The sequence below is a fragment of the Brassica rapa genome, chromosome A07 (genome assembly GCF_000309985.2).
Source record: "Brassica rapa cultivar Chiifu-401-42 chromosome A07, CAAS_Brap_v3.01, whole genome shotgun sequence".
Classification (NCBI taxonomy): domain Eukaryota; kingdom Viridiplantae; phylum Streptophyta; class Magnoliopsida; order Brassicales; family Brassicaceae; genus Brassica; species Brassica rapa.
The window spans coordinates 27,056,115-27,080,068 of NC_024801.2; the positions used below are offsets into that span (position 1 = coordinate 27,056,115).

General features: G+C 37.3%; 6 protein-coding genes across 9 annotated transcripts; 3 read left to right on the plus strand and 3 right to left on the minus strand.

Moving 5' to 3' along the window:
- Window positions 1-292: 292 nt before the first annotated feature.
- Window positions 293-2,728, minus strand: LOC103832057 (high mobility group B protein 9). Its single transcript, XM_009108014.3, has 6 exons — window positions 2,435-2,728; window positions 2,263-2,341; window positions 2,005-2,167; window positions 1,435-1,539; window positions 726-1,105; window positions 293-640 (listed from the first exon to the last, which is right to left on the minus strand). The coding sequence occupies exons 1-6, from the start codon at window positions 2,611-2,613 to the stop codon at window positions 527-529; spliced, it is 1,020 nt and encodes a 339-aa protein (XP_009106262.1). The 5' UTR covers window positions 2,614-2,728; the 3' UTR covers window positions 293-526.
- A 1,238-nt stretch (window positions 2,729-3,966) lies between these two features.
- Window positions 3,967-5,628, minus strand: LOC103832059 (tRNA pseudouridine synthase 1). The gene is made up of 2 exons (XM_009108015.3): window positions 4,585-5,628; window positions 3,967-4,511 (listed from the first exon to the last, which is right to left on the minus strand). Exons 1-2 carry the CDS (start codon window positions 5,520-5,522, stop codon window positions 4,121-4,123), a joined length of 1,329 nt encoding a protein of 442 aa, XP_009106263.1. The 5' UTR covers window positions 5,523-5,628; the 3' UTR covers window positions 3,967-4,120.
- A 333-nt stretch (window positions 5,629-5,961) lies between these two features.
- Window positions 5,962-7,965, plus strand: LOC103832060 (probable folate-biopterin transporter 7). Its single transcript, XM_033275294.1, has 3 exons — window positions 5,962-6,255; window positions 6,625-6,645; window positions 6,715-7,965. The coding sequence occupies exons 1-3, from the start codon at window positions 6,021-6,023 to the stop codon at window positions 7,764-7,766; spliced, it is 1,308 nt and encodes a 435-aa protein (XP_033131185.1). The 5' UTR covers window positions 5,962-6,020; the 3' UTR covers window positions 7,767-7,965.
- A 731-nt stretch (window positions 7,966-8,696) lies between these two features.
- On the plus strand, window positions 8,697-12,140 carry LOC103832061 (probable alpha-amylase 2). 4 transcript variants are annotated; one of them, XM_009108019.3, is made up of 14 exons: window positions 8,697-8,851; window positions 8,935-9,087; window positions 9,334-9,394; window positions 9,532-9,583; window positions 9,674-9,707; window positions 9,801-9,838; window positions 9,919-10,272; window positions 10,358-10,503; window positions 10,579-10,691; window positions 11,041-11,129; window positions 11,227-11,349; window positions 11,439-11,474; window positions 11,554-11,652; window positions 11,745-12,140. In XM_009108019.3, the coding sequence occupies exons 4-14, from the start codon at window positions 9,566-9,568 to the stop codon at window positions 11,934-11,936; spliced, it is 1,242 nt and encodes a 413-aa protein (XP_009106267.1). In that variant the 5' UTR covers window positions 8,697-8,851; window positions 8,935-9,087; window positions 9,334-9,394; window positions 9,532-9,565; the 3' UTR covers window positions 11,937-12,140. The 4 variants fall into 4 exon arrangements, with proteins under 4 accessions (XP_009106267.1, XP_033131188.1, XP_033131186.1 ...); XM_033275297.1 differs by lacking the exon at window positions 9,334-9,394; XM_033275295.1 differs by lacking the exons at window positions 8,697-8,851; window positions 8,935-9,087 and adding an exon at window positions 9,129-9,162.
- Window positions 12,141-17,021: 4,881 nt separating this feature from the next.
- LOC103832063 (prolyl endopeptidase) lies at window positions 17,022-20,769 on the plus strand. The gene is made up of 12 exons (XM_009108021.3): window positions 17,022-17,390; window positions 17,516-17,735; window positions 17,812-18,012; window positions 18,107-18,177; window positions 18,302-18,464; window positions 18,628-19,221; window positions 19,313-19,693; window positions 19,775-19,850; window positions 19,927-19,990; window positions 20,083-20,218; window positions 20,315-20,428; window positions 20,514-20,769. Exons 1-12 carry the CDS (start codon window positions 17,053-17,055, stop codon window positions 20,577-20,579), a joined length of 2,424 nt encoding a protein of 807 aa, XP_009106269.1. The 5' UTR covers window positions 17,022-17,052; the 3' UTR covers window positions 20,580-20,769.
- On the minus strand, window positions 20,744-23,225 carry LOC103832064 (enoyl-CoA hydratase 2, peroxisomal). The gene is made up of 11 exons (XM_009108022.3): window positions 22,978-23,225; window positions 22,863-22,885; window positions 22,609-22,714; window positions 22,441-22,511; window positions 22,273-22,345; window positions 22,037-22,076; window positions 21,801-21,873; window positions 21,569-21,719; window positions 21,407-21,477; window positions 21,125-21,298; window positions 20,744-21,031 (listed from the first exon to the last, which is right to left on the minus strand). Exons 1-11 carry the CDS (start codon window positions 23,035-23,037, stop codon window positions 20,944-20,946), a joined length of 930 nt encoding a protein of 309 aa, XP_009106270.1. The 5' UTR covers window positions 23,038-23,225; the 3' UTR covers window positions 20,744-20,943.
- Between the last annotated feature and the right edge of the window lie 729 nt (window positions 23,226-23,954).

Here is a 23,954-nt window from a genome sequence, read left to right on the forward strand (position 1 = left end):
CTCTGAACTCTGAATTAAGTAGAGCATTCCCATTGATATATCATAAAGGGTCTTTAAATATAATAAATAAACAATAATATCATAATATAAATGTAAAAGAAAATAACAAATTAATGTATAAACATCTTAAAATTTGTTATTTATGTAAAAATATTTTCAAATAATTATATTTTCTGAATACCTCAATTTTGAAATCTATATAAATATTAACTTATTTAAATAAATAATTTTAATGAAATATCATGCACAGAGGTACTTTAATTTTCCGAAAGTTATATCTAATAATAAAAAATATCGAAAGAATTTTCTGATTACGAAATGAAATAGTCTAATAAAATATAAATTCCTAAACGGGCAGCTAATCTTGTCAAGCCTATTTAGTAGCTTACAGAATGGGCCTTAATGGATTTAGTTTTAACATTTGGACCACTACAATAACGAAAAGTTAGAAACACGGCGCGACGTTCGATTATACAAGAGATAAACGACGCACAAGAGAGAAACTCCACCGTTTTAAGAAACCAACCTAGACAACCCTGCCGTTTGTCTCGTCAACAGCACTGAGCCTTAACTTTTCTCTGTACTCGTTCAACTCTCTCTGATACCTCTCCTTGTCCTCCAATCCAATCTTCTGGTAAACCTAAAAGCAATAACCGGAAAATTCGGTTAAGTTACCGGTTTACTACAAATGTCCAATAATCTCAAACCGGTTAATCATTTGTTACCAGTCGTTCCTCAGCTGACAGATTGGTCCATGACTCGCCTATGATCTTCGTAAACTCTCGTTCCTTGTTTGGGTAAAGAGACTTGAGCTTGCAATGTTTCTCAGCAAAGAAGAAATTGTAACCGCTCCGGTTTGGTTTCGGGTAATTCGGGTCTTCTCTGCGCCTGCTTCTGCGTCTTTTACCAGAACGACGTCGTCTCCTACCAGCTTCCACGTATGGTACAACGGCACCTATCGGATCAGCAGTTGGTGTTGATGGGCCGGGCTGGGCTGAGTGGTAAAGCACGCCATTAAGAATCTCTGAGCCCAACTTAACTTTAACCAGATAACCACAGTCGAATTTGCCTTCAATTGTACCTATGGCTGTGAAACTCGACGAACCTGTGCCATGTATTCATATGTCACATGTATTCATAATCTAATTTAAATAAAAGACATTATCTTATAGTCGCATCCGGTTTGGTCCACGTAGTCGGTTTATTATCCAACAAAATCCAAATAAATTTGCATCAAACGTTATGACGGTGGGACCATTACGAACTATAGGCTATATTTGAAAAGTATAGAGATAAACATAAAGATTTTACGACAAGTACGTAAAGCTAACAAGACAATCATCATCCTAGTGCCTCTAAATATAAGTTAATCTATATAATCATCGATTAATATTCTAAATAAACAATAAAAAAATTAAGTAATATGTAACAAACCTTGGGAAGGAGGAGCATGAGAACTAGTATAACCTATGCTTGGAGGAGTGTATTCGACGAGAGCCATCTCCTTGCTCGTTGAAGGATCCTTGGCATGAAATGTAGCTGAGATAAATGAAAGACACATGTACTTGTTTCATATAAATGTACATATAAATGTAACACATGAATAATCGTTGCTAAATAATTCATAGTTTCAAGATTATTACATTAACTATAGAGATAATATAATGAATCAAATTCGGGTAAAAATAATCGTGGACTCCCACGTTTGTCGTAAGAATGTGTTCCACGATCAAACAATTGACTTAACATTTCGAGATTTTTATTTTTAATTAGTTTTTAGTTTCAAGCTTTTCAGATTATCGTCGATGGCAAACAAAAAAACAACTGAAGTTTCTAGTCTTAGGGCATCAAAGACAACATCAATAACATATTATGATTCATATATAGGTAAGCATTTTATCAAGCAGTTGAATTCAAGGCGTCTAAGAAAAATCTTCTTTTTTTTTTGTAACGGGAGAAAAATCTATTTTCGAAGTAAATATAGAGTAAAATGAGAATATAAACCTGTGGGATGAAGAAGAGGACCACGAGCATTGAAGAGATGAACTTGTTCGTAATGAAAGAGAAGATTGAGATAATGTTTCCTTAAGACAAAAGAAGCACTTGTTGTAGTCGCAGAGAATCTAAACACTCCTCCAACTTCCCTCCATTTTTTCTCAGTCACAACCTTTATAATTCACATGCATTTTGAAAACATAAATTTAACATTGAGAATAAACTACTAGTAGTATTGAAAAAGAATCAAGAAGTAAAGTGGTTGACCTTTTCGTAACCTCCCCTCCTCGTGACTTCCACATACAAAACATGCAAGTCCAGTTCTTTTCCACCAATCACAGGAATCCTTGAATAAATCATTTTATTAAAAAACGTATATAAAATAAGTAAAGTTGATGATTGAAAAGAACTACATAAAAGTAAGAATAAGAATGGTTACATGAATTTGGTGGCCAGTATGGAGTGAAACCGCCTGAGAGTATCCCAGAAGAGAGAAAGATCTTTCACAACATCTTCATGTGAAGCCAAAGGTTCAGGGTACTCTTTAACCTTCGCCGGAGACGTGGCAGTCGTTTCTATCGTCCCCTGAGACGGCGTCGATTCATTTCCAGAAGACATAGTTTGAGAGAGAAGAGAATATTGTGTTTTTTTTTTAATTGTCTGGTCTCTCTTATTTGGTTTTGGTTTAAGGAAAGAAGAGAAAGATAACAACTGAAGATAAGATTTGTGATTTAATTCCGAAAGAAATATAAATTAAATTTTTGCTAGCTAAAGATTAAAAAGTAACGGACGTGAGGATTTGTCATTTTCTTTATTTTATGTGTATGTTTAATATATATCACAAAAGTTATAATGGAAATTAAAATTCTATATACTTTTTGTAGTTTATATATTTGCTTTCAAACTTTTTGTTCTTATTTTCGAGGCGTTTTGAATGATGATTTGTCTGATGCTACTTATATGTATTAATTACTTTTTTCACAGTTATTATTAATACTGATATTATTACACTTCAACTACTTTATATGTTAAGCTTACGAGCAGTCGAATTTAGTCACATCTTTCTCTTTCCAACGTAATCAATAATTCAAGAAAAGTTCAAATCACCTGCGTCTTAATTACATGAAAGTATACACCTTAATGCATTTTTTAACTAAGTTTATTAAATTCTTACACTTTTAACTTTTTTCAAAATAAATATGTGCGTTATAAAATCATGGGAAAATTCTTTTAAATTGATCATCTTTTTTTTGGGCAACTTTAAATTGATCATCTATGTGAGATTTGATATATCTATGAATATTGAAATATTAACCTATGCACTTTTTACAATTGATACTTTACAATAAAAAGTACAAACAATGTATAGGTGAGGCATTTATAACTCATAATATCTTAAATACTCTTTTCATTTCAAAATATATAATGTTTCAGCTTCAAATCCAACTAATAAATAAAAGCAGTAAAATGTATCTGGTTACATAATTTTTATAAAGTTAGAAAGATATAGAAATGTGAAAATATTTTATATTTTAAAATAATAAATATTTCTATAATATTTAATATTTTCAAACTGGAGTATTAAAGCATTTTTGGTATTTAAAACCTTTTTAAAATTGAAAATTTGTCACTGTTGAGTATTGACATGCATTGGTAAGCGAAAGTTATAAAGTAGGAGTACTTATTAGTGCAGACGAAGATAGGAGTCACACCCTAAAACTCATCGGTTCAATCGAAGTCTGACATTTTATTTACCCTAAATAACAATTTAATTATAATTAAAAAGATAAAATGGTAAAAAAGAAGAAGTAATGGGCCTTATGGTTCGGAGAGAGAGGCTGACGTGCGTTTAGGGGATTTTATTGTTCTGCTCATATGTAACGTCACGTCTCTGCCTGTAGATTCGTTTCCACGTTTCTTCCTCTCAATCTTTAATCTTTAAACTTCAAAATAAAATTCTCTGTTCTATAATAAAAGTAAATCTTTATCTGATGATGACATTGAGGATCGTATAAAGCATTTGTGAAAAAGCATTCGATATAAAAGTTACAGGAATCGTTAACCAAAATTGTTGAAAAAAACTCATAAACACAAACATGACTCTTCTAACAAACCCTGAGATTAGTTAAGCTACTACAGTCATGGTGTCTTTGGAAGTCTTGACTTGAGAGTTTTCATCATTTTGCTCTGGCTTTGTTGTTTCTTGGGTCTCGCCAACAGTCTTGTAGACAAGAACTGGTTCTGTGTTGTGTCCATTTCTGCCATAGTTAAGGTCAAGATAGTTTCTATAGTTCAAGGAATGCAACCAAAGAGCCACAGATCCATATCTTCGCTCAGCAGAGCCTATATGAGAATATATATACTTCAATTTAAATGCTTCAGCTTCTTCCTTGTATGCTTCCATCGACACTTCCTCATGACTATCTTCAAATTGTGTGTTGTTATAAGCCGTGAAGAAGCATTCATCCAAGTAAAGTCCTACTTCTGGCGCCATTGGTACAGTAATATTCACATCTCTGATAACAATATTTCAAAATTTGGAATCAACACTAAAAGCTTAAAACCATTAAAAAGAAACAAGAAGCTTACTTGCTGAAAGCAGTATTGATAAGTGACTCAGGAGCGCAGTTCCTCATGATAGCAACAGCAAGACCCATCATCTTCCGAATCTGATGAAGCATGAAGCTTTGTCCCAAGACTTCACACTTGATAAAGTCAATCCCATCAAGACTAATAACAGTGTTTGCAGTGAAGGAGATGATGGAACGATTCGCAGCCGGATCATCAGCCTTTATCCTTGTAGTAAAATTATGAAAATTATACGACCCAACATAATAACTCAGTATCCTATTAAACCTCTCCTTCTCCTCCTCTCCATAACAAAACTTACTCAATGCACAAGAGTTGTTCGACGTAATGTCTGACCGAACATCCAATGATTTAGACTCAAAGTGATCACCTTTTAACTTGCCCACAACACCAGTGATCTTGTTCTTACGCCCTCTCTCAGAACACTCGAAACACTTAACATACTCCTCACCCGAACCCAAACTAGCCATCACGGCTTCTCTATCACGATGCGTTAACGGATCAAGAGCAAACACAGGGAGCAGATACACATACCTCCTCCGATCACAGAACTTCTTGGAGCTAAACTTCTCAGGAACACGCTTATAACCAAAAACCCTAATCTGATCAGGGAGATTAGCGTTGAGCCGATCCACGAACCCAGGTGGGTCAACGAGGAATCGTCCGGAAACGACTTGTCCCACGGCGCTCACTCCTTTATCAGTCCGCGCGCACCGCGTGAAGTCGTATTGCTTCGGCTTGCCACGATCGGTCTCTGTTACAGCTCCGGCGCGAAACAGAGCTTCTTCGAGCTCGCCTTCGATGGTTTTCGCGCCGGGGTTCCTTTGCATCCCTAGATAACCTACGCCGCAAAACGCTAAGATTATAGCGACTTTTCTCCGTTCGTCTCCGCCGCCGGAGAAGTCTGTAACGTCGCCGGCGGTGATGGTGGTTGACATTTTGAGCTTCTAATGGTTCTTGGCTCTCGATCGGGATCCAAAGTCTATATCTTTAGTGACGAGAAGCCACCCACCGAACGCCTCCATGGTCAAAACCCTAGACGACGACGACCGTGGACAAGAAGATGGCTACGACGCCGTTTAATCTCAAACCCCTTTAATTGGGCCTTTAATTTTAGTTTAGATATGAGCTTCATCGCTAAAGCCCAAAAACATTACTGAATCCGAGGTTATTACGACGCCGTTTTCTCTTAAACCCTTTAACTGGGCCTGTTGGGCCTATGATTTTTCATTTAGATATTTAGTTACAGGCCTACTACAGCTGGAAGGAGATTTGAAACTAAAAAGGACACGTTTATACAGCAAAATAATAAAATAAAAAACCTAAAAAGACATATACTTGTCTTGCTCTGGTAATAATGATCATTTCGCTGTCTGTACTCTTTTAATCTTGTAGAAACTCTCTAAACAAGCTTGCCGACTCCTTCTTTCATTCAGATGAGCAGCGACGGAGGAGGATCTCGTCGCATCAGATGGCTGCTAGGTTTCGGCTTCTTCGTTCAAGGATTCAGAGGCTTCCCATGGCTCGGAGCCAATTTCTTCCTCACCGACGAGCTCCGCGTCAATCCTTCAGTGTTGCAGCTTCTCCAGAACTCCGCTAATCTCCCAATGGTCGCTAAACCGATATACGGCGTCGTTTCAGACGCTGTCTACTTCTTTGGCCAGCACCGTGTCCCTTATTAGGGATAAATGTCCCACATCGGATATTGGAAGGGATTCTTAGCAATATATAAGATGGATGAGTCACTCCACTTAGCACCAATTGGTTTTAGGTTGGAAGCCCATCTAGCTTAACATGGTATCAGAGCCCGATCCACGCAGTCCAATCCGATCCATTATCGATCCAGCCCAAAGTTGGCCCATCGATCTTTGCCCGAACATTCCGAGATTGACGCTCAAAGAGCCATCATCTCGAGGAGGCGTATTAGGGATAAATGTCCCACATCGGATATTGGAAGGGATTCTTAGCAATATATAAGATGGATGAGTCACTCCACTTAGCACCAATTGGTTTTAGGTTGGAAGCCCATCTAGCTTAACATCCCTTACATCGCTTTTGGAGGTAAATGAAAAATACTATTCAACCCGATTCTTTAAACGGTGTCGTTTTATGTTTTCCTCTGTTTTGCAGCGTTGCTACAAGCAGTCTCGTGGCTTGCGATAGCTTTCTTGGCGAGATCAAACGTGTCGATATTAGCGTTATCGCTCTATCTTCTCCTTAGTAACCTCGGCGCTTCGGTTGTAGAAGTAGCTAACGATGCTATCGTCGCGGAGGCAGGAAAGCAAAAGAGCGCTTCTTCAGGTGAGCTGCCTTCGTTTGTTTGGATGGCGTCTTCTCTCGGTGGGATCCTTGGGAACCTCTTAGGTGGAATCGCTATCAAAACGTTTTCCTCTCAGTCGACGTTTTTAGTGTTCGGCCTGTTAGCTCTTCTTCAGTTCTTGGTAACTATAACCATCAGAGAAAAGTCTTTAAACCTTCCGGAGAATCATTCTCCTTCTGGTGGTGGTGGTATCAAGAGCCATGTCTCTGACCTTTCGCGCGTGCTGAGGAAGCCGGAGATCTCTTACTCTATAGCGTGGATGGCGTTGTCCACCGCTTTGGTTCCTGTTCTTACAGGGACTATGTTCTTTTACCAGACAAAGATCTTAAACATCGACGCGTCATTGTTAGGAATATCCAAGGTTGTTGGTCAGGTTGCTATGCTACTATGGGGCGTTGTTTACAACCGTTGGCTTAAAACCACCTCCCCGAGGAAGCTGATCGCAGCCATTCAAGGAACTATAGCTGTCTTCGTGGTATCCGACCTCTTGTTCGTGAGAGGAGTGTACAGAGACTTGGGAGTGGCGGACTCTGTCTACGTGCTCTTCGTTTCGGGGATCTTGGAGACTTTGTTTTATTTCAAGAACCTGCCGTTCACGGTGTTGATGACGAGGCTTTGTCCTCGCGGGTGCGAAGGGTCTCTCATGGCGTTTGTCATGTCGGCCATTGCGCTCGCGTTTATTGTCAGCGGGTATCTTGGGATCGTTCTCGCGTCGTTTGTGGAAGTGACGGTTGATGATCACTCGGGGTTTGCTGGTGGATTGGCGGTAGAAGCGGTATGCGTTGTGGTTCCGCTGGTGTTCACCTCGTGGATATACGATGAGAAGGAGGGAGCAGAGGAGAAGAGTAAAAAGAAAGAATGAGTTTTAATTAAAAACTTTTATTTGTACATGTTTGTGACATTTCTTATTGTGTTTTCTTTGATTTCGCTTCACACATATCAAAGATCTTGTCCATCATGGCAGTAGAAGTGTACTTTGTATGTTTACTGGTTTTCTTGATTGTTTAACGATCGTTTTTTAACATCTATTAGAGACAAATCATATAAGGTTGAGAATGTAATGCTTTTCCTGTTGGAAAATGTCATAATGTGATTTTCTTTTGAATAAATTCGAACCCGAATCGATCCAAAACCGAACCGATAATTTATAAATACTTATTGGATCCAAAATTTTTTACCGTAAGAACCGGTACCGAAAAAAATCGACCCAAATCCGAAGAGAATCGACTTGGATTGATTTGACGATTCATATCCGAAACATGATATCCAAAACTATGAGTTTTGTTTCCTATTTTCTATATTTTACTTTATGATCTAGTTAAAATAATTTGTTGTTAAAATTTATTATTATTATTTTTGTAATATTTTGAAGTAATATGAAAATTTAAATATAAACTTTAGAGCTTAAAAATATTTTGTTTTAATTATTAATAATTTATTTTATGTTATTTTGTAAAATTTCGATATGTTATATATGACAAATTTTGACTAAATTTGATAGAGTTTAGATATTTTATATTTTTTTCATGTTCTAAACATCCAAATCCGATCTAGACCCAAAAATTATGAGCATTTTTAGGTATTTCAGTTATATATTCGAACCGATCCGGATTCAAAAAGAACCGACTCGAATCCGAACTAAAAATTTACAAGTACCTATTAAATCTAAATGTTTAGACCCGAGTGAGCGGATCCGAGAGGAACCGGCCCAAAGAAAACCTGAAAGCCAATGCTTAATATGTAAAGTGCACCATATTTATAGAACCGGCAAAACTCAAAATCCACGAGCTCCGAACCGAATCAAACCAAATTAAACCGAACACGCACCATTCTCTCAGACCATTGATCAGACAAGTTTGTAGATTTTGTCACTTAGGAAGAAAACAGAGAAAGGACAACAACCGCTGCTCACAAGAGTATGAAACTTTCAAAATCATTCTTCTTCAGGTATGTGTATAGTCTTTGCTTCGTGTTACTTACGCGTTTCATAATGAAAGTTATATGATCTTAATTCTTAAGTAATCTCTCAGGAGTCAACGCGTGTCTAGAATTTTCTAATCAGAGGACGAATGAGAGGAAACTCAAACATCGTCAATTTATGGAAACGGAGGCGAAAAGTTTACATCTTTCTCAGTGAGATAGATTCTCCACTCCAAAAAGATTCAACCTTTTTCTGGAAGACGGTATTGTATTCTGCAATTGGCTCATCATCTGTCTGTTAATAATCCTCTCCGCGGAATCGAATCGTCTCAACTTTGGTTTTGCTCCGTTTGTTACTTTGTTTCCTCTTCAATCTTCATTTTCACCTTTTTAGAAAGTTTTATGTTTTGTGTGTTTGCGGCCAAAAACTGTTTTGACTTTTGATTCTGATTCGTTTTTAGCTGTTCGATCACTCACGCTTTCTCTCTAATGGCTATATATATATGCAGGAGGATTGTTTGTTTAAAGGGACTTTGTAGAAGCACATCATCTGCTTTCTCGTCCTCTTCGGTATTTGATCTTCCTTTTGTTCTTTAAATCTAGAGGTTTTTGCTTTGTGAGTCTTTTATATAATGAATGAATCATTCTTAGTTTTTGCTATTGTTGCATTTATCCCTTCCTGATGCAAAAATATGGTGTCTTTGCAGGCAAATTATTAAACTTTGAACTCATTTCTCAGACATGGGTTACTATAACAATGTAAGTGCCCCTTTTTGTTTTCTTTCTTGTTATATAGCAAGTTCCATCTCTCGTTGATTTATTTAAAAGCATGTTTACTTTGAATTGCAGGTCTTTGATGGATGCAATGACCAAACTGATATCGGTATGTTCTTAATCACCAATGATTCAATATAGGATTGAGCCTTGTCCATGAGTGTACTTATAGAACGTCTCTTGCTTCTCTATATTTTATCAGGTGCGGTTATGCGTAATGGAAGGGAAGTCATTCTCCAGGTAAGCTTTGCAGTGGCTCATCCTCTTAAGTAAACGTTCAATCTTTTTGGTTTGGATCCTAAGAGAAACTCTGTTTCAAGGCATATAACTGGGAGTCTCACAAACACAACTGGTACAAAAACTTGGACTCAAAAGTTCCAGACATCTCAAAATCTGGCTTCACTTCAGCATGGCTCCCACCACCATCTCAGTCTCTCGCACCAGAAGGTTACCTTCCACAGGACCTTTACTCGCTAAACTCAGCATACGGCTCCGAGCACCTCTTGAAATCCTTGCTTGGCAAGATGAAACTGTACAAAGTCAGAGCTATGGCTGATATAGTCATCAACCATCGCATTGGCACTACGAGAGGACACGGTGGAATGTATAACCGCTACGATGGGAGCTCGCTACCGTGGGATGAACACGCTGTTACTTCGTGTACAGGAGGAAAAGTGAGTGATGATATGATTCATCTTTCACATGTTTCTTTTGAACAATCATTAGAGCTTTTTTTAAAGAAAACGTTTTTTTTGTTAGGGGAATCGAAGCACGGGAGATAATTTCAATGGAGTTCCGAATGTTGATCATACACAACACTTTGTTAGGAAAGATATTATCGGTTGGCTTCGTTGGTTGCGTAACACTGTGGGGTATCAGGACTTTCGTTTTGACTTTGCTAGAGGGTAAGAAGGTGTTTTGGTTATCTTGTTTGTTTGTTGTGTGGAGGAGTTTTTTTTAATATGTGAAACTGTGTGTAGCTATTCAGCTCAGTATGTGAAGGAATACATAGGAGCAGCGAAACCGTTGTTCTCAGTTGGTGAATGTTGGGATTCTTGTAACTACAATGGTCATGGTCTTGACTATAATCAAGGTTTCATAACTTTTCTTCTTTCTTATTATACCGTTTTAAATGTTTTCACAAGTGGTTTCAATCATACAACTCTGTTTTTACCAGTGTTCTAAAAATCGGTCTAGGAGCCTAAACGAAACATTTTTTCTTGAACCATATTTAAAGTTGGTTTAGGTGTTTTAAAAAATCGGTCTAAACTGTCGAATCGGGCCTAAACGAAACAATTTTTCTTGAACCATTTATAAAGTTGGTTTAAGTGTTCTAAAAATCGGTCTATGCCTAATCAATAATCCCTTCTAAAACGTCTAATTAACATTTGTCTTTACTATTGTTGAAATGATAAAACTGTTTTTTTATTCCTTCTTTGTAGATAGCCATAGACAGCGTATAATCAATTGGATTGATGCCACGGGACAGCGTTCAGCGGCATTTGACTTCACGACTAAAGGAATCCTGCAGGTATATATGCATATTGTTCGTTTCAGCTCCTTGTGTATATGATTCATAGTTTCTTCAATTTATTGAATCTCACATGTTATTTGATGATATACTATAGGAAGCTGTGATGGGTCAGTATTGGCGTTTACGTGATGCACAAGGGAAGCCACCGGGAGTGATGGGATGGTGGCCTTCAAGAGCTGTCACCTTCCTTGATAACCATGACACTGGTTCTACTCAGGTTGTCACATAAAAAATATTTTATGCACTTCGGTTTATAAACAGAGTCCACATGTTTGCTTACTTTGTTTTTTTTGGTTGCTCTCATAGGCTCACTGGCCTTTCCCTTCACACCATATTATGGAGGTAAACAAAAAAATAATCACTTCCTTGCGTTTCAAGTTTTCTGTAATCAAAATAATGAAATAAAGATGTGTGTTTGTAGGGTTATGCATATATACTTACTCATCCAGGCATCCCATGTGTGTTCTATGATCACTTCTATGATTGGGGAAGCTCGATTCATGACCAGATTGTCAAACTTGTATGTTTTTTTCACTTAAATCTCTCTGGTTAATGTTTAGTACCACGAGCTGATATTTTCATTCTGTTGTTTCCTTATTGTTCATTTGACAGATTGACGTTAGGAGGCGACAAGATATCCATAGTAGGTCAACGATCCGTATTTTGGAAGCAAAGTCTAACTTATACGCAGCCATTGTTGGTGAGAAACTGTGCATGAAGCTTGGAGACGCCTCTTGGTGTCCTTCTGGTAGAGAATGGACTCTAGCAACAAGTGGCCATCGCTATGCCGTCTGGCACAAGTAAAATCTTGTTGTGCACCTCTTTTACTTTTAAACCTTCCTCTTGGTCTCGAAGGTTCTGGCTTTCAGAGTCCATAGATATAATTCACTTTCTATCCTGTATCTAACTATAAATAATGTGATGTCCACCACTTGCGTCTTCATGACGCCATATGTTACAAGTTATCTACATGTTCAATTTATAAAGTGAGCACTATTTGTCGTTTGACTTGTGTTGTATTTTAAAAGATTAAGTATCCAGTTTGCAAGATAAAAACCCAAAAAAATATTGAAAAAGTACATGCTGATTGAAATTGCAAGGGTATATTAGTAGGATAAACAATTACTTACATAGCTAATTATATGGGCAAAAGACTCGAAACCATATAGATGTGTATATTCCTTCCAAAAGATATTTTTTAAAAAATATAAGGAAGTGCAAAAAATTAATGCGCGAGTTATTGGTGGCCATTAGAGTGAGACTAGAGGAGCAGAGAAAACTTATAAAGCAGTTGATGTGTATATTATATATTCATAGGAGTTCATGATTCTTATTTTGAAACTTTAACAACAAAAGCCCTATACCCTTTTTTGCCTTGCAGCATATCATGTCTTATCGTTTGAGGTTTGACCCAACACACAGTCTTTTCCAACTTATTTTTTTGTATATTGGACTAGTTTTGTATGTTGTTTCAATCGTGTATATTTATATTTTCAAAACTTGGGAACTGCATAAAGAACAAAATCGATTCAATCATGAACACCATTCTGGCTTCACGTGACATGCAGGATTAAAAGATCTTATACTAATTTTTCTTCTTATTTGTTTAATGGTTATGGACTATAGAGCTACAAGGCTTATTACTACTTTGATAAAGCAGATATATGAAATGGTATGAGAAATTAAGCAGTTGTTAACCGGAGAAAACGATGTTGATGATGATGAGCATGTGATAGAGCGAGAAGGTCCCGTCTGTAAACAGTCCCATCATGCAGCTAACGTCTAAATGATATAGACCCCATAACTTTTGCTGTATAAAGAGAATGTCCCGAAGATGGTGTACAAAAGAAAACTTTCTAAAAGCAAACCAAAGAAGTGTTGAAGATTCAGCTTCTTTCTTTTGTATATATATAGTTCGTATAATTACAATGATTTTATTAGTGACTAGGCAACAAGATATTACAAACGTATACGACTTGCATTCCTCAAAGAAATGAATGAAATCCAACTAAATCAACATGTCATTATTATCTACTGAATTGTGGTATAATGTATGATGGTTCGGTTCTGTGATTTAAAAATGTAGATTGAAAGTTAGTAAGATGTGGGGATTTAATGGAGAGTCCTGTTTGGGTGGAGTGGTAGATTTTGAGGCAATAAATAGTGGGGAAAATTATGAGTTGTTGCAGTTAATGCACGCAAGGCATGCAATGTTTACTCATCCATACTTCTAATAAAAAGTTAATTTTATTGGAGTGTGTTCCGTTTATTGAGAAAATACTGTAACCAGTGAATAAAATAAGAAGAAAACAAGATTTCAAAACAAATTGTCACAAGGAATAAATGAGAAACTTTGCAGGTTGTGGGAGTGATGAGTGCGACATATCAAACGACAGAAGGGAAAATATGATCTTATAATAAATTATGAAATGATGTCATTTTAATTGTATTTTTTTCGTCATTTGAAGTAAGAAAACGTTGTTCAAAAAAAAAAAAAAGAAAACAAACAGGGATGGACCTTATTCTTCCATACTTAGTTTATGGAGTAATCAGCGTATTATGATTAATTACTAGGTTAAAAGGAACTTATCTTATTTCTAAAATCTGTGGAAGTATTTAGATGAGCCTAGGATTCTGCAATCCACTCCATGGTGGAGTAGTAAATGGACCCATCAGTTGGAAGTTGCCTCGCACAGAAGTCAGAGCTTTGTTAATCTTACATGATTCTCATATCTCAAGAATATAATACGAGTACTTTAAAACAATTACTTCTCTTTTGTATTTCTTAATTTTAAAGTTTCCATATATACATGGTATAAAGTATAAACAAAAAAATTTGTATAAATTCAAAATGTTTTGAAAATCACAAGAAGCTAAACTCTCTTTATCTCTCTCTTTTTATTGGCTTCCTATTAATTTGGTATGGGTCGTAATATGTCCAAGTTCGGATGAGAGTTGGGAAGAAAAAAATACCAAGCTTGTAGGTCGGACCATTGATCGAATCAAACAACTCCAATCATCGAAATTTTATCAAAATTTATTCAATGATTGTTATGGACGCACGCAACTACCCTATTAATATCGGGACTCAAATGAGTTGAAGAGTTATTAAACGTGGACTCTCGTTGACAATTTTGTGTGTTCTACAACAAGGTTGTGACTCGTGATTCTAAATTTGCTTGTAACATTTGACTATCTTCTTTACGATTATAATTTTGTTATCCAGTTTGTAACTTCTTAATTATATTTTGTCAGTTCAGTAGCATTATAAATTAATAACCATAGTGAGCTAGAAAGTGTGGTGCCGTTTAACTTGTGGTCCGGACAAAAAGTATAAAAAGGAAGAAGAAAACGAACGGTAGGTCGTATGCATAAAAGAGAACCCCGTTGAGTTTCTTTTGTCATTAAAAAAAAAGAGAGAGAAACAACCAAAAGAAAAGTAAAACAAAAATCCATAGAAATTTCTTTAACTTATAGTAGTATTAGGTTTCTGTTTTCATGATATCTTCTTCGTTTATAGCATCTCTCTCTCCCTTCACTGTTTTTCTGTTCATAGTTGTTAGATCTTATGTCTTTTCGTATCTGAATCTTTAAACTGATCTCCTCACCTTTGATTAAACCCATCCATATCGTTTCCAGCTTTCGAGACGTTTGTTGTTCGATCTTCTCCGTAGCTTTGTGACAACAGATTCTAGGGTTTGGTTTCTTTTTTTTTCCTTAATAAATATTTATCAGTTCATAAATTTCTTGCTATACAACAATTCTACATACACTATCACTAACAGCGAACCATCTGCTCCTTTCTCTACCTCATAAATACTCTCTCACTATTGTTCTATCGCCCTAGGTTTTCGCTTTATCTTTTGTTCTCTACTTTTATATTGAAACACCTTTTGCTCCTTGCCGTATATAAAAGGTAAAGTTTGGATCGTTAACCTTTTTGATCATGTGGGTTTGACAAAAGAATTTCTTACAGAGTTCTTTGGCATTCTGTCCACCTCCTTTCTGAATATATTTGTGTATAAGTGTACGCAACTACGTTGTGTTTTGTGTGAGGAGGTGGGCATACTGCCAATAGAGATCTGTTAGGGTTTCTTTGTAAAACCCCTCATGATTTCATGTATTGAAGATAGTACATTGGCTCATGGTAATCAAGATCTCTAAGATCTGAGTTTGAAGAAAAACGGTATTATCTCGAATTCACTTAACCTTATTATATGTGATCGTTACTTCTTGTATTCTATAAAGTCAATTTACACATTTCCTGTCTCTTTTGATTTGATTGATTTCTCAGAAGTTTTTTTATTTTTTGCTTTCCTTGGTCCTTGAGTCTCTAATCTTTTGTTGGGTTTGTAAAATTTATCACGTTCATCACCTGATTGTTGGAAACTCTACATCTCATAAATTCTTAATGGCGGTGACCGGTGTGAGGTTAATTTGGGAGTAGTGGTGGCGTTGGAGACGTTTACATCATCCAGGAAAAGGTAAAATCATTAAAAAGAGGACCCATTACTCGATTTGAGATAATATGAGAATATTGTTGTGATGGAAAAGGAGAATTTGTTCTACCTTTTTATGTTTTTGAAGCCCACACAATGTTATTATGATGTCTTGTTTTCTTGAAGTTGGAATTTATATTTAACTGGTAACTTGTGTTTATATGTAAAATTGCATGTTCCTATGTTGTGTGTGATGATAATGTTTAATCTGTTAGCATGGTTGGAGTAAAATCAAGTTCAAACTTAAAATAGCTATTGTTGTTTTTTCTGTAAGTTGGAATGTATGTATATGTAAAGTCATAGGTTTCTATATTATGTGGTGATAATATATATTGAATCTTAACATTCTGATGAGTAGTTTACGAGGTATTTAGGCTCTGCGATATTGTAGTCTTTTAATTGTTTTGATAAAAAGGTTTTTGTTGCTAATCCAAAATAGATTGTCTTTATACTTTGTTATTTCTCCTTGCATTGTACTTATAAACTTATAAAACGAAAACGAGTCGAAAATCCTATAAATTTATCTCCTTAATGGATTTTTTTTTTATTAATTAGGTTTTAGATGGTTCGAAACTGTTTTGCAATTATCCATGGCATCAGATTAACCAAGAAGCTAGCTGTTTTAATGAAGGATGAGGTGAAATCAACCAAATGATCCGAGTTATATATATATATATATTATATATATTACATGGTGTTTTATTTCTGTTTTTTTTTTTGGATCTTTACGCAGGCAAACTAACCTATGGATGGTAATACGACTTTACGTGACTGAGTAGACATGTATAATGCACGACGTCTTCGATGTGCCTACGGTTCTACAGATTAAATAAGGAATATATTTTATTTATTTATATACTTAAACCATTAATTTAGTAATACTATTGAAAATAATAAATGAAAAATTTACAGTTCAGCTAAACTTTTCCCTAGTAGCCTCATCATTGGAACTGTGTCAGTTCCATTTAAATCATCCTTTCAAGGCAATCTCCTACTTTATTATATCTACCGCTTCGTAGCTATGCGCGCGTGACTCGCGATTTCCCATTCTTTCCTGTGATGCTATACTCCGTTTTACCGTTCCCGTTACGTAGGTCAATGTTATTAGTAGTATTATCACTATTCTCACGTTCAGTCAAATCACAAAGACTCCATTAGTTGCTTTCTTTATGGGAGTCTATCGTGTAGAGTATGATTAGTCTTCTGCAAACTGCGTGAACAGTATTTAATGCAAAAAAATAAAATAAACTGCGGTAGTCTAAACGGTGAAATGCCATGTTTCAACACTAAGAACGACGAGAGTTGATGGGCCTTTAAATTAATGGACTTAAGCTGTCTTTGTAAATATGGGCCTTGGATTCTATTAAAGGCTTTTAAATATTAGTTCCACATCATCCTATGCATCAATCTAGAGAAGACCGATGCTGAAAGCGTTTGCACATCACGCGCGTTCTCAGATTCTCGCGTTCGTTACAGTTCCAGCAATCCATTTCTGCTTCACGCGCCGCCTCCGTTTAAATATCTTACGCAAATCTTCTTCTTCTTCTTCTTCTCTTCTTCTCCTCAACGAAGCCTTCTTCACTCGACGCGTGTCCAATTCTCGTTGTCATTGCTCGTCGTCTTCTTCTTCCCGTCCCAGCTCAGCGATCATGGGATCTTCTTCGGCGCTAGGCGAGCTACTACACTATCCTTCGGCTCGGCGCGATGACTCCGTCGTCGAGGATTATCACGGCGTTAAAATCGCAGATCCGTATCGTTGGTAAGCGTTTCGTTCTCACCTGGCTGCATTCGTTTAGGTTTGTGAGATCCCAAAGGAAATTAGATTTTGAATCGCATTTTGGATTTGACTTTGAGATTGATGATACCTGGATTGTGATTCGATAGGTTAGAGGATCCTGATGCTGAAGAGGTGAAGGAGTTCGTCGAGAGCCAAGTAAAACTGACTGATTCCGTGCTTGCGAAGTGCGAAACGAAGGAGAAGCTTCGTGAGAATATAACGGCTCTGTTTGATCATCCGCGCTACGAGTCACCGTTTAGGCGAGGGGATAAGTACTTTTACTTCCACAACACTGGTTTACAAGCCCAGGATGTGTTGTATATGCAGGTGCTTTGTCAACGCTTATGGATTTTATATCGTCGACCTTTGTTTGCTTATTGACTTTGATTGCTACCGTGTTCAGGATGACTTGGACGCTGAGCCAGAGGTTTTGCTTGATCCGAACACTCTTAGTGATGATGGAACGGTGGCTTTAAACACCTTTTCTGTTAGCGAGGATGCTAAGTACTTAGCCTATGGTCTTAGTTCTAGTGGTAGTGACTGGGTGACGATTAAGCTGATCAAGATTGATGATAAGAAAGTGGAGCCTGATACTTTATCATGGGTATGGTGATTAATCTGTTACTGATTAGTGCCATATTGATCATTAAAGTTTGACCAACAATAGTTGTGATTTATTTTATTGATCCTTTAAACAGGTTAAGTTCAGTGGGATTACATGGACGCACGATAGTAAGGGATTTTTCTATGGTCGCTACCCTGCCCCTAAGTAAGTCACTATATATTACTTAATTTCTGGCTTAAGAGATGGACAAGATGTGTTGGGAGAAGCCTTTTAATATAGTTCAGATTGCTTGGTTGTTCTATGCATCTGATTTGTTTTTCATCTGCAGGGATGGAGAGGATATCGATGCTGGGACCGAGACTAACTCCAACCTATATCATGAGCTGTATTACCATTTCATTGGGACAGATCAGTCACAAGATATCTTGTGCTGGAGAGATTCTGAGAATCCCAAGTATATGTTCGGAGCTGAAGTCACCGACGATGGGAAGGTAACACAAGCAGTTCTTATCTTGGGTTATTTAACTTTGATTAAGCTCTTAAACTCACTTTTTCCTATTGGTTCTGTATTATTTATCAGTTATTTTTATCCAGAACTTCAGTTGTTAGTTTTGGGTTCCCATTTAAATATCATCATGTTGTACCTTCATGCAGTTTCTAATCATGACCATTGAAGAGGGTTGTGACCCTGTCAACAAATTATACTACTGCGATCTGTCTTCACTTTCAGGAGGTCTCGAGAGTTTCAGAGGAAGCAGCAGTTTTCTTCCATTCATTAAGCTTGTTGACACGCTTGACGCACAGTATAATATTATCTCAAATGATGAGACTCTGTTTACTTTCCTGACAAATAAAGATGCCCCTAAGTACAAATTAGTCCGGGTTGATCTGAAGGAACCAAACAGCTGGACTGATGTTGTTGAAGAACATGAAAAGGATGTCCTAGCGTCGGCTTGTGCAGTCAATGGGAATCAACTGGTCACTTGCTATATGAGCGATGTTAAGCATATTCTGCAAATTAGGGACATGAAATCTGGCTCTTTGCTTCACCAATTACCTCTAGATATTGGTTCAGTATCTGATGTTTCTGCTCGGCGCAAGGACGATACCTTCTTCTTTAGCTTTACTAGCTTCCTCACTCCCGGTGTGATTTACAAGTGTGACTTAGCCAATGAGGCTCCAGAAGTTAAGGTATTCCGAGAGGTCGCTGTACCCGGATTTGACAGGGAGGCGTTTCAAGCCACTCAGGTAACACATTATCTTGTACCATCGTCCAATTTTTTTATAGTATTTATTTTGTTTTTGCGTATGTTAGAGTTGCTTTTGGTCCTCTTCATAGGTCTTCTATCCCAGCAAGGATGGAACGAAGATACCAATGTTTATTGTGGCGAAAAAAGATATCAAGCTAGATGGATCGCACCCATGTTTGCTCTATGCATATGGTGGTTTTAACATAAGCATAACACCATCTTTCAGCGCAAGTCGCATTGTGCTTAGCAAGCATCTCGGTGCTGTTTTCTGCATTGCAAACATTCGAGGTGGTGGGGAGTATGGGGAGGAATGGCACAAAGCGGGTTCACTTGCCAACAAGCAGAACTGCTTCGATGACTTCATATCTGGGGCGGAGTATCTCGTGTCCGCGGGTTATACACAACCCAGCAAGCTGTGTATCGAAGGTGGCAGTAATGGTGGACTCCTGATCGGTGCTTGCATTAATCAGGTAAGTCTACACAGATGCATAGAAAGCTGATCATTTCATTTAGTTGGCACACTTAGAGATTAAGGTTTTGATTCTGTGTAGAGACCAGACCTTTATGGTTGTGCTTTGGCTCACGTGGGCGTCATGGATATGCTACGGTTTCACAAGTTTACCATAGGTGAATTCAGTTATTTACCACTCTCTTTTTGGGTCTTTAATGTATTCATAACTCAAGATATGTAATGTATGCATAGGCCATGCCTGGACTACTGACTATGGTTGCTCCGAGAATGAAGAGGAGTTTCATTGGCTGATAAAGTGAGTGTGTTAATATATATGATATCCGATGTTACGCTGATTTGTCTCCCAATGCTGATACAAAATTCAAATTTGGTTGTGAATATTCAAAGGTACTCGCCTCTACATAATGTGAAGAGGCCATGGGAGCAACAAACCGGTACTTTAGTTCAGTACCCATCAACCATGTTACTGACAGCTGATCACGATGACAGAGTTGTGCCTCTTCACTCATTGAAGTTGCTTGCGGTCCGTTTCCACACGCTTTTGATTTTTAATATTGGATTTTGACTCTTTTCTTAAGGAGTTTGCAATGCATATTGTTAAACTCGTATACATCTGCAGACGTTGCAGCACGTGTTGTGCACAAGCTTAGAGAATAGTCCACAGACAAACCCAATAATTGGTCGTATAGAAGTTAAGGCCGGCCACGGAGCTGGTCGCCCAACCAAAAAGATGGTAATGACAGAATTCTCAATGCTTAGTTCTTTCATCTTGTAACATACAGTTTCCATGGCAACTGATTTTGAAAATGTTAAAACAGATTGATGAGGCGGCTGATCGTTATTCGTTCATGGCAAAGATGGTGAATGCTCCATGGACCGAGTAAAACGGAAAATAAATTCCTTACCGACAAGCACCTGAGAACTTTCTCAATTTGTTCTGTCCAAAAATGGATTTTGTATGAGTTACACTTAAACAAAGGTTTTTCACAATTTTCATCTTTTCATTTTACGAGTCTGTTGAGACTTTTTGATATTTACCCGGAACGTGGACTAAGTCAACAAAGTTTATTACCTCATTGAACACATTTGTATCTTCTGTTTTACCACATTTACAACACATAAGATACAAACATCAAGAATGTAAAGTACTATTTATTTATAAGATGTTTCCAACAAGCAAACATCAAGAGTCTTTAAAATGTAACTGTATGCCAATCCTTAGGTGGACAGTTTACGGACAGGAAGGTTTTAAAGAGAGGATGACAAACCACGAATATCAACATAACCAGATAACACGGCTTTGTTCCTTTCCTTCACTTTGGTCTGATATATAACCCTGTCCAATACATGGAAATCGAAGTTCAGCTTTTGCTTTTGTCATTGTGATATAGAGCAATACATGTGAAAGAGAGAGAGAGCAAAACTCTACCTCAAGCCTTGGAGCCACATCTCTGTTATCAGAGTTTCACCAGGGAAAACAGTCGCGAGGAATCTTCCAGATATGGTTTTGACAGCACTTGGGTCACCCTTGCATATACACTTGATGACTGCCTTTATTGCAAACCCGAGCGTACATAGTCCATGCAATATCGGGCGTGGGAATCTTCAGCGCAAGTCAAAAAAAAAAAAAACAAGTATCAGCCGTTGCAGTATTAATAGATCTTAGCTTCACACTGATCTGAATTAGCAGCTATAGAAGTGGTCTACTAACCCGGCGAGTTTTGCAACGTTTGGATCAGAATGCAGAGGATTATAGTCACCAGAGAGCCTATAGAGCAACGCCTGCAGATAAATATAAAATGTACAGGAGTTAGCAAAGTAAACCTCAATGGACAAAACTAATGCAAACAAGGTTTTTACACTATCAACTTGCCTGTGATGGTTGGGTGCGCTCTTCGCACACTGCGGAGGGTTGTGACTGGGGGATTTTCACAGCTAAGCCCTGGTTACTTGGATAGTTCTTGTAAGAAAATGGTTGGGATGATTTTGAGAAACCACCAGCTCCTCGTAAAAAGACAGTCGTCCTGCGGAATAAGTCCCAAATCAGTTCACGAGTTTCAACTTTGAAACTCAAAGAAGAAGAAAAGTACTTGCAGAGACATTACCGATTCATGCATAACAGTTCCTCTGAACCTTGCTCGTAACTTCTGGTTTCAATTTCAAGGATAGCTGCTTTACCTATAAGATCGTCAGGAGAGAGAGAGAGAATATAAAGATTGACTCAAAAAGCCTTAAATCTACTATTCTGAATGCATAACCAAAGAATCGGATTTTCTCTCGAAGTTAGGGCTAACTGGCTAAGTAAAGGTGTCGCACAAAACAAAACACTAGTGATAAGTACCTTTGTCCTGCAATCCAGCTAGGCTTACTTTGTTAATTAACTGCGTTCAAAAAAAACTTCAATCAGAAAAATGAGGCATATGCATATGCCACTTTGGAAATAGAAGAAGCGTGGGATAGAATCACTCACAACCCCTGAAACCAATGTTACTAGAGTACCAGTGAACAATAAAAATCCTGAAGATGAGGGAAGAATCACAGAACTTATATATACAAGGGCGGTAATGTTATACTTACAGAAGCCTTGGAAGGTAATGGTCTGTATACTTCAATGTACTGCTGTCCATGCAACAGGAGACTAGGATCATATCTTACATACAAAATACAAAACAACATCATCATGTCTTATATTACGATGCAAAACCTCAAAAAAAAAAAAAAAAAAAAACAGATGACAGTGCTTACTTAAAACCTGGCAAATCCAGTCCATCAGTAAGAGATCCAAGTGAAAACAGTGAAACAAAAGTTGGTAGAACCTATATAAATCATAGCAAGTAACATCTATTAACTCAAAAGAAAAGCAATAGATGCATCACAATCAAAATCAAGATCATCATTTATTGAGAGAGATACCTGGATATGTTCTTGTCCGTTCTCGTGATAGACAAACTTGAGCTCATCGGAATCAACAGCATCTTGGCCACAAGCTCCTATTCCCAGAGCATAGATTGCTACATCTCTATTTAATTACCACAAGTAATCAAATCAATAGATAGATCTCTGTTCCTTAACTATCTCAAAACTAAATAGCTATTGGCAGTCGATTGTCGCAATCATCTAAGATCCATCACCAATACAAAACACACAGAGAGAAAGAAGATGCAAACCTTTCGTTGTAGCTGGAACGCGTCTGCGATCAAAAGAAGAAAGTGAGATTTACAAGGATCAAGCTCCGTCTATGATGATCGGATCATAAAAAGGAAAGTGAAACTGAAACAAAACCTCGGGGAGCTTGTGAGCGAGGAGTAGATCGGGATTGAATTCAGAATCGCTTCTCGCCATCTTCTCCGATCTCAGGATCAGCGTTAAGCTTCCGTGTGTATTGCTTGCTGTTTCTTCCCTCTTTTCTGCTCAATGATTTTATTAGATAAGACAGTTTACTATAAAATGATAATCAAACGGTGTCGTTTTATGCGATCACTGGAAATTCAAATCTCAACACTTTACTCGAAGATAGTATTTAATATTTTCAAAATTATCTTTTTTTTTTTGTGCAACCAATGTTTTTCATTCATATCTTAACTGATTACATGGATAAAAGCAACGTCAAACAAGTGATGTGCAGTCTTTTTAGGGAAATCAAAAGCAAAGCAATGTAAAGATAGAGACACAAACTTAAACAAGTTTGATAAGATGTCCAAATTGGTTTCAAAGGTGCCACCCGCGAGTAACCATATGAAGAAATTACTGCGTTCTTTGAATCTTTCAGACTTGAAAATAGTCACCGTATGTCGTGACGTTGAGTGCTCCAAAACCTCGGGTCTCATTGGAATGAGTCTCGTTGTATCTTTCGGTCCCAAACGAACCATTACACAAGATAACAAGCGGTAAGGAAAGCAACAATATTCATTGGCTTTGGAGCCAAGAGAAGAGTACCTCTCATGGAGAGGAGTTTTGATGGTAAGATTCTCTCCTAACAGTAGGAGGACATGTGGAAAAGATCTCTCATGGTCCTTAGCATGAGGAAATTTGATTAGTCTTTTTAGTAAAGAAAAGACTAAAGGACTGCAGTCTTCAAGCTTTGAAAAGCTCCACTTTTGAAACAATCTTGCAACAATCTTTTCACTTGTTAGAGCTGATGGTGTATAAGGACTTCGGCTTGAACTTTGTGGGTTAATACCAGTGATTGCACCAAAGAGATAATGAAGTAATTCTAATCCCAAATTGCAAAGCTCGGTTGCTGGTCTCTTCATCTCTAA

Coding starts and splice junctions, on each gene's coding strand:
- LOC103832057 (XM_009108014.3), bottom strand. CDS start 2,613: ATGTCTTCTGGAAATGAATCGACGCCGTCTCAGGGGACGATAGAAACG. Junction 1,540..2,004: donor TCCTCTTCTTCATCCCACAG/GTTTATATTCTC, acceptor CATTTATCTCAG/CTACATTTCATGCCAAGGAT. Junction 1,106..1,434: donor TCATGCTCCTCCTTCCCAAG/GTTTGTTACATA, acceptor TACATGGCACAG/GTTCGTCGAGTTTCACAGCC.
- LOC103832059 (XM_009108015.3), bottom strand. CDS start 5,522: ATGTCAACCACCATCACCGCCGGCGACGTTACAGACTTCTCCGGCGGC. Junction 4,512..4,584: donor ATCAATACTGCTTTCAGCAA/GTAAGCTTCTTG, acceptor TATTGTTATCAG/AGATGTGAATATTACTGTAC.
- LOC103832060 (XM_033275294.1), top strand. CDS start 6,021: ATGAGCAGCGACGGAGGAGGATCTCGTCGCATCAGATGGCTGCTAGGT. Junction 6,256..6,624: donor CTTCTTTGGCCAGCACCGTG/TCCCTTATTAGG, acceptor TCTAGCTTAACA/TCCCTTACATCGCTTTTGGA. Junction 6,646..6,714: donor CCCTTACATCGCTTTTGGAG/GTAAATGAAAAA, acceptor TCTGTTTTGCAG/CGTTGCTACAAGCAGTCTCG.
- LOC103832061 (XM_009108019.3), top strand. Junction 10,273..10,357: donor CTTCGTGTACAGGAGGAAAA/GTGAGTGATGAT, acceptor TTTTTTTGTTAG/GGGAATCGAAGCACGGGAGA. Junction 11,130..11,226: donor CGACTAAAGGAATCCTGCAG/GTATATATGCAT, acceptor GATATACTATAG/GAAGCTGTGATGGGTCAGTA.
- LOC103832063 (XM_009108021.3), top strand. CDS start 17,053: ATGCTGAAAGCGTTTGCACATCACGCGCGTTCTCAGATTCTCGCGTTC. Junction 17,736..17,811: donor AGGATGTGTTGTATATGCAG/GTGCTTTGTCAA, acceptor TACCGTGTTCAG/GATGACTTGGACGCTGAGCC. Junction 19,991..20,082: donor GAGTTTCATTGGCTGATAAA/GTGAGTGTGTTA, acceptor GAATATTCAAAG/GTACTCGCCTCTACATAATG.
- LOC103832064 (XM_009108022.3), bottom strand. CDS start 23,037: ATGGCGAGAAGCGATTCTGAATTCAATCCCGATCTACTCCTCGCTCAC. Junction 22,077..22,272: donor CATTACCTTCCAAGGCTTCT/GTAAGTATAACA, acceptor TTTTGAACGCAG/TTAATTAACAAAGTAAGCCT. Junction 21,299..21,406: donor AACGTTGCAAAACTCGCCGG/GTTAGTAGACCA, acceptor CTTGCGCTGAAG/ATTCCCACGCCCGATATTGC.